General features: G+C 44.1%; 1 protein-coding gene across 1 annotated transcript; it reads left to right on the top strand.

Moving 5' to 3' along the window:
- Positions 1–663: 663 nt before the first annotated feature.
- Positions 664–4,533, top strand: LOC133969640 (high mobility group-T protein-like). The gene is made up of 5 exons (XM_062406246.1): positions 664–788; positions 2,943–3,126; positions 3,296–3,441; positions 3,538–3,712; positions 3,850–4,533. The coding sequence occupies exons 2-5, from the start codon at positions 2,980–2,982 to the stop codon at positions 4,000–4,002; spliced, it is 621 nt and encodes a 206-aa protein (XP_062262230.1). The 5' UTR covers positions 664–788; positions 2,943–2,979; the 3' UTR covers positions 4,003–4,533.
- Positions 4,534–8,345: the final 3,812 nt, after the last annotated feature.

Genomic DNA, 8,345 nt, shown 5'->3' with positions numbered 1-8,345 from the left:
GGGGACTGCAGACTTGTATGTAAACAACCACAGCACCAAGTAAACATGAGTTTTAATGACACAGATAATCAAGAGATAGTAAGAGAATTAAAAGAACATATGATCTTAACCAGGGTGATTTTAATTTTTTCCAGCAATGTGTTCAAAATTAAAATGATGCACTTAGCAAAGCAATCAAGGGACATATGATCAGCTGGGTTCATATCGTGCTGTCACTCCAACACGCAGCTCAAACCCTCAGCACGTCCCATCCAGCGCACTTCGTCCCCCCACCCACCCCAGGTATAATTGTGCAAATAGGCTCACGTGTGCTGCAGAGGAACGCACGATGGAGGTGGTCGTTGGGGGGGGAATGAGCATGAGGAGAGAGGGGGGTTGGCCCGTGCATTGGGATCGGACGGCGCCTCGCAGCCCGTTTCCGATCCCCCGTCTCATTCACTGAACTCCTCCGCTGTACACTGCGCTCGACGTAGTGAAGTGAATACTATGGCGAACACCCTGCACTACTACCAGCAGCTCCCCGCACGCCGCGCACCGCTGTTTTCGTATCCACGCGCCTCGCAAAACTTGGGTGACGTTTCACAAAAGGCGGCCAATCGGAGCGCGTCTTCTATTAGGACAATGAAAAGCCGGCGGCCAATCGCGGCCGCGGCAGACCGGGCGCCGGCCAATCGCGCGCGGGCCCCGTCGAGAGTAATGTTAGCGAGCTGAAGACTGAAGACATTGCGTATCGCTGCTCCCTCATACACAGCCATTGCAGAGCACTGAGATCCACAGACTGTCCCTCGGTGAGTATCACTCAGCCACACTCAAACTGTCCGGAATCGGGTAAAAATCATTTAAAAAGCCATTGTTAACATCTGTGCGTGTTAACCACGATCGAATTTAAGACATTTTGTCGCTTGTGTATTTTTTCTATGTGCAAAACCGTGTAAAAAAGACAACAACAACAAAAAAGAAAATGAAATAGCCGGCGCCTGGCAGCTGACGTTTCTGTGCCTGGGAGTGAGGGGCAGACGCTTTGTAAGGGGGAAAAAAATGGGCAAGAAAATAATATTAACCTTGAGCGAATTCGACGAAAACACTCGATTCTGCCAAATAGAATTAATTCTGTAGGTTGCCGTCGTGTTGTGTGTTGAAAATCGAGACGAGTCGAACGGTGGTTATCGCGTAAAAAATCCGTAATGTCGAGCGGACGAACGCTGTTAGCGACAATGGTAGAAGATCCCCGTTAGCTAGCCATTGCAGTGCATTGCGAGGCTGAATGACTGTCATGCGAGGAGCAGCGAGCGTGCGGCTCCCGGGGAAAGAGGCAGAAAATTCGGGGAAACACGGGAAAAAGAGAGGACGTGTCAAGGCGCACACGTCCGTGGGTTTGTCGGCTTGAGCTCAGCCGAGAAGACGGTGGAAAAATAGCCTCACGAGCTGCGCTTTAACTGTAATGGCTGACTGTATTCGCATAGGAAACAAGGCAGCGAGGCAAATGGGAAGCCAGCGACAGAGGCGCAGTTCACTTCAACTTTTTCCAACCGGCTTTTCTAGAGAAGCGAACGCGCAACTGTGGCATCTAACGACGGCAAAAGAAAGCCCAGGCTTCCCTTGTTCCAACGGCACCATCGCGGGATTTTTCCGCCGCCGACAAGGGCTTTAAATCGGTCTCAGAAGTGAAGTGGTCGCCGCGGTCGCTCTGCCCTCTATTGCATGCAGTGCAATGGCTGTGCGCTGACACAAAGAGAAGGAGCCATATTCTCCATGTTAGTGGATGAAGACGAGCGGCCATTAGGAGCTCATAGAAACCAAGTCAGTGGCTCAGCCCGCTCATAGACACAGCGCAGACCCAATGTATTACTATACAAGGCGGCCAGTGCAATAGAAATGCATCGGGGGAAATATTTTGCCAGGATCGCCGGCTTTTCGAGCATATCTTCCGTGTTGCAAAGCGAACTGCGGGGCGGGCGGAGACATTTGAGGGGGACTTTCTTTCATGAGGAAGGCATTCTCACAAAATGGAAGAAGAAATATTGCTGTCGTTGTTGACCTCCTTTTCCTCAACGAGAGCCTATGCGCCATTACTACTTCGCTCGACGCAGCTTTACTTGGGGACTTGCTGTAGCGTTTCATGGGCGAATATAGAGGAAATATAACGCGTTTTAAAACGCATTTTTAAAACAGTTCGGATTTTTTCCAGAATGACAGAGATGGAAGACATGGAGGAAACGAGTGTTAGATCGCATTCAGACGCAGTTTTTGGTGTTTTACTTAACAATAAATACGTCTTTTGTGTGTTTTGTCTCTTTTTTGTGTAAAAGTTGTTTTTTCACAAAAACACGAACACGAATGGTACGAGTTGATTCCTGAAGCCCTATTCTTAATACACATGATATTTATATATGGTGATTAATTTTATTTTTCCTTTTTTTTGCAAAAACACGAGTCATGGTTTCTGAGGCCAGTGAGTTCACGGTGAAGAGTCCCACACAGGACTGAGCTTTAGTTCATGTTTTATTTATTTTTAACTTAAAGACAACTTTTACAGTCACATGTGGAAGTGACAAAAATATTAACGGACTAACACAACGAGAACCAATCTCGGATCAGTGAGTTTTATGTGAAATGACACCTTAAGGGTCGCATCATGAAATGAATAAAGTGATATTCAATTCCCACCAGTATCTGTTTTTTTTATAACGGGATTTGCCAACTGGTTCCAGTTTGACAGCAAGGAGGGCGGGTCACTCTGACAGCTCTGTCAGTACTAGTGGTGAATGGGGAGAACTATAGGCGTGATCGTTTTGTTGGAATGAAGTATGGGTGAAATAAAAGTAATACACACATATCTTAATATTATCTAATCAATCTTTTTAATTAAAGATTTAAGGATGTAATTAATAAAAAAAAGTAAAATGATAATAATTCTTCATTATCTGTGCAATTGTGCACAGACCGTTTTTACTTGCTTGCAGATAAACTACCATAAAGATGGGGAAGGATCCAACCAAGCCCAAGGGGAAGATGTCCTCCTATGCATACTTTGTGCAGACCTGTCGGGAGGAGCACAAGAAGAAGCACCCTGAAGCTTCCGTTAACTTTTCCGAGTTCTCCAAGAAGTGCTCTGAGCGATGGAAGGTAAGAAAAGGAATTTCCGATTATGGCCGTGGAATCATTTTAAAGCTCTTAATAACAGTTAAATTGTGCAATAAGAAAGATTATGAAGCACCACCCCGGGGGAATCTTGAGGGCAAAAAAAATGTGCAGCCACAAATTCAACAATCTGCTAATAATCTTTCTGTTTCAGACAATGTCTGCCAAGGAGAAGGGCAAGTTTGAGGACCTGGCCCGCGGCGACAAGGCCCGTTATGAGAGAGAGATGATGAGCTATGTCCCAGTCAGGGGAGGAAAGCAGAAGAAGTTCAAGGACCCCAATGCCCCCAAGAGACCCCCGTAAGTACTGCATGTCTCTGCAGAATAAAACAAATATAAAGATCATACTCGTGTTGTAAAGGGATAATATGAAAACTGTTTCCGTTTTCCCCCCAGATCTGCCTTCTTTATCTTTTGCGCGGACTTCCGCCCTAAGGTGAAAGGAGAGACCCCTGGTCTTACCATTGGTGATGTTGCCAAGAGGCTGGGTGAGATGTGGAACGGCACCGCTGCAGAGGACAAGCAGCCCTACGAAAAGAAGGCTGCTAAACTGAAGGAGAAGTATGAGAAGGTAAAGAAAACAACTCACTTATTGTAGCACATTTTAACAATGAGTTCAAGTTGGGCTGCTCTTCCTCATCAAGACTCAATTACAACGACTGTTAAGAGCCAACGTATGTTCAATATCTTGTCTTTTCTAAATCGCAGGATATCGCTGCATACCGCGCTAAGGGCAAACCAGGCAGCGCAGCGCCAGGAAAAGCCCCAGCCAAGGCTGAGAAGAAGGTTGTAAATGATGATGATGATGATGATGAAGAGGACGAGGAAGACGATGATGATGATGATGACGATGACGAGTAGATTGCGAGTGACATATATATCGTGGTCATGTTCTTGTTTATAAAGCATTTAACCCCCTTGTACACACTTCACGTACTGAAAGAAAATACGTTAGTATCCAAGGGGTAAAAAAACAACAAAAAAGGCTGTGTATATCGGTTGTTTTTATGCTGTACAGTTTTTTTCTCCTTTTTGTATAGTTAACACTACACAAGTATTGTGTCTGTATCCTTCTGCCAGTCTTATTTTTCCAGTGGTAGTTCCTGGGCCACTATCCTGCCTGGTACAGTGTAAAGGAGTGAGCTTACAGTATTTACCCTAGCTAGCGGTGCACAGCACATAAAAAAATCATTCTGAGTTAGAGCTGAGTGTTTATTGTTTTTTTCCTCTTTCCTGTGTGTTTTTATTTTGAAATGACGTTATCAAGATTGACGTATCACGGTTGTTTTACTGATCTTTATGTACCACTGTAATAGCATAAATAAGAAAAAAAACGCCTTGTTTATTGTTGAAAATTAAATTGCTTCTGATGTCAATAAACTTTTTTTTAAATAATTCGTTTTGTACAGTGTGATGGAAAAATAACCAATGCCCTGCACAGTTTATCCTGCAGGTTTGCTTGTTTTATTTTGAAATGGTTGTGTGTATTCTAATGCTCGTGTGAGGTATGACTCATCACCACAACTGTTTATGTATCCTGTGTTTCCATCTCTGCTGTGGTCATATGCAAAGGGGGCTGTAAGTAGACGCTCCGCTGGAGGTACACTACAAGTTGTGTCACTGTTGTCAGCGCTGGATGCCAGCATGCATCACTGACTCTCCCTGTTCTATTTAGATACAGCTGCTTCATCCCTCACGTACACTCTAGGTCCCATTCAGGGTAGGGGGAAATAAATAAATAAAAAGACCATTTATATAAGAAGGATTATGTTCTTTGAAAAAAACCCTGTGACATAAGAAAATGGCTGGTGTGTACAAACCACTAAGGTGCAGCTAAAAGGCACACACCGACAAACTGTACATGCATATGGGACTGAGCTCATTCAGTTTCTGGGGGTCACCAACTCTGGGCCTGTATCCAAATATTCATAGAAACGAGCAGAGCAGCGCAGGCATGTCTCTGATCCACGGTGTAAATTACAGGTTGTGTCTCCTCAGCTCGGTTTCCCATTGAGCCGAGGCCTCCAGACCCGGTCCCGGTGTGGAGAGGGCCAGGGGACAGGCGGACAGGGGACAGGCAGCTGACCTCTGCACTGCTCGGATACAGCCCAGCGAGTCCATGACGGTGACGTAGCCCCCCTGCTACCCACGATCAGAGCTCACACTCACTGACGTTCCAGAGCACAATTACATCCATGGTGAAAACACAGAGAAATCCCCTCAACCGTTGGTTCATATCATCGATCCTGAAACGCAGGAAGGCTGTGAGGATTACCAACGTGAGGCAAACACACAGTTGCCAAAACATGTGACAGCTGCAAGCTGCTGTCACTTCTAATTATCCCCGTCCCCACTGTTCCCTGTTTGCAACACGGCCTCCGTCCACTCACAGCACACTGAAGGAGAGCGGTTGAAACGGTGACTGTTTGCACAAATCCACAGTGTGTTGGCCAACAGCTCGGCCTGTCCACACTGTGTCAGTGGATCGGGCTGCGGAGAGGCAGGATGGGGGAAACTATGCAGAAACAGTTGCAGCGCCTCGTGGCTGCTCTCAGCTGTTGATCAGTGTCTGTGTGGGCCTGCACAGGCCACAAGTGCGCATAGAGTTTAGCAGCTTTAGCTACACAGCCACTGTTAATCCCAGCCACCTGGTGTCCACTGTACATACTGCATTCAATGTGCGGTCTCAGGCTGACACCTAGAGGCCGTATCCTGGCACCTGCAGCCACAGTGTGGAGAGTTGAGAGCCAGCCTCAAGTTTAGATAGACAGATAGGTCAGAATTTAGACTTCTAATCAAATTTATTTTAATTTGAAATGCTCGGGAGGTCTGTGAAGCCTTTTGAGAGAAGGTCCAGAACAAAACTAAAGCACCTTGTAGAGCACATCCCACCAACAAGGCCCAAACAGGCACTTCAAATTCAATCAAGCTAGTCCAAATTACAAACAATCATAGATATTAGTCTCCTAAATGTAATATATCATCAAATTGGTCAAAATGTATAAAAATAAAAGCCCTATTTCTCAATGTTAAAGAAAGAGATAAAAAACATTATGGATTCGCTCCGTCGAGTAGTTTCTGCACAACCTTGCTGACAAACAAGCAAACAGGGTTGAAAACATAACCTCCATGAACCAAGAACGCTGCTGCTCTTTCAGTTTGTTAAATGAGAACAATACAAATAATCATGTTACATTTGATGAGGTGAGAGCCTATAGTAACTACCTTACACTGTAACTGCCACTGTCATCATCTTTTGTCTCCAACTGTCTATGACATAGGATTGATCTGATATACTTTGCAGAATATCTCACACTAGAAGTCTGTTTCCGTTTCAGCTGATTTCCTATTATTTCATCCCTATTTGTATCATATTATACCTAAAAGTACACAATACTGTGACTATGCCATGTGTAAATGCTGGTGGTTTACTTTGGTGGGCTTTGTGCCAAGAAATGCATCCTTGTGTGTGTGTTTTTTGTCTCTCGACATTCCATGTTATCAGTGCTAGAGCTCTGCCATGTTTCTCACACAAATTCAGTTTCACTAAGAATCCAGGGAAGTAGAAAACAACTTTGCATTTCATAAAGTTTGTTTAAGAATAATTATAATTATCAGCACTGAACTTATTGAAATCACGTTTTTAGGCGGACATATAGATTGAATCTGTCTATATAGCATTTATCGTCTGAGGGCCATGAGGGTGACAGGTGAGTTACACCCTGGACAGATCATCAGTCCACCACAGGCCCAACATTCAGAGACAAACAACCATTCAAACTTACACTCACACCGCCTCTCGATTCAGGGTATCCACTCATCCTAAGCTGCTTGTGTTTGCTGTGGGAGGAAACCGGAGTAAAAAACCTACACAGACAAAGTGCAACAAAGTGCAACTTCAACACAGACAGAGCCGAGCTGGCCGTCAGGTTCAAGTCAAGAATATTTTTGATGGGTGGCGTGTGTGTGTGTGTTAATCACTGAGGCACATTCATACCATCAAGATCTCTGACACTTGTGTTTGTGTATTTAAGTGACCAGTACGGATTTGCTTCATTCACGTTCTGACAGGTTGTCAAAGCAAATTCATTTACCTTAAACCTTAAGATATGGTGCTCTTTAGAAAAAAAGTGTCCAACAACAATTAATCTGTCTTATTTATATCCTTTCTTGTGATTATGCTTCTGATTTGACATCATACATGGATTTCTTTACCATGGTCTCAGTGTCCGACCTTTTTGTTCATACGCTGAACATCACTTGGTTTGATTCCCCAGCTGAAAACCTTTAAGAAACTGCACTTTTGTGACATAATACTCCTAATAGTTTGTTTCTATATACTGTCTCAAACATATTTGGTATGATAGCTATTAAGACGATGTATAAATTAAATCTGGACTTCACGTTCATCAATCATAAATCTTCTCTATTTGAGCAGAAATAAGTAAATACGACTTTAGAGCTTGAAACACTGCACAGCTCAGTGTGTGAATCAGTAGATGCCCCCAGCACTAGTCTACTCTGACTGCTGCATATTGCACACTCACAGATGCACTCACAGGCACTTCAGGTATTGTGCCTGTGTGTGCATTAATGTGAGTGTGTGTGTGTGTGTGTGTGTGTGTGTGTGTGTGTGTGTGTCTGAGGGACCAATCGGCTGCTGTTCCTCTGTACCAACCCACCTCTGCACCAATCGTGTGAGGACTGGTCCCCTCAGGCCTGCAGCATCACTCTGTCTGGCTTTGCAGAGAAAAGATCATTTTCTTGCTGTTTTTTATTTGACAGCAAGAGACATGCAAAAGGAACCTAATTTTGTGGAATATAAAACCGAAGCTGCCCCAACGACTCTGTGATTTATAGATGTTTCTACATTTCTGCATCCTGTTAGAAAAACCTGCTCCACCACAGGGGGATGCTGTTGCATAGGACAATGTTAGCCAGTGCAATTAGCTGTCACAGTCACAACCAATTTAAAAGTCTGACTCATATTATGTGAAGCATCACTTTAACGTTGCAGAAAAGTACACATGGAAAATGTTCAGGTCACAGTTCTGCAGTAGCGTAATTCATGTCTAACAACAGGAGAATCAATTCAGCTAATTCAAATTTCTGATAAATTTCAAATAAAGGAAAGCAACAATATGAAATTGTCTCAAACACACTGACAGTGTAAAGATAGCATATTACAGCAGGGTCATGAAAAT

Source organism: Platichthys flesus, chromosome 15 (assembly GCF_949316205.1).
Source record: "Platichthys flesus chromosome 15, fPlaFle2.1, whole genome shotgun sequence".
NCBI lineage: Eukaryota > Metazoa > Chordata > Actinopteri > Pleuronectiformes > Pleuronectidae > Platichthys > Platichthys flesus.
Note: the sequence above shows the minus strand (reverse complement) of the source record. Positions and strands in the feature narration are given on the sequence as shown.

What these genes read in the sequence shown, in the direction of transcription:
- LOC133969640 (XM_062406246.1), top strand. Translation starts at nt 2,980, where the DNA reads ATGGGGAAGGATCCAACCAAGCCCAAGGGGAAGATGTCCTCCTATGCA. An exon ending in AGTGCTCTGAGCGATGGAAG is followed by an intron (nt 3,127 to 3,295) that starts GTAAGAAAAGGA and finishes TTTCTGTTTCAG; the next exon opens with ACAATGTCTGCCAAGGAGAA. An exon ending in AATGCCCCCAAGAGACCCCC is followed by an intron (nt 3,442 to 3,537) that starts GTAAGTACTGCA and finishes TTTTCCCCCCAG; the next exon opens with ATCTGCCTTCTTTATCTTTT.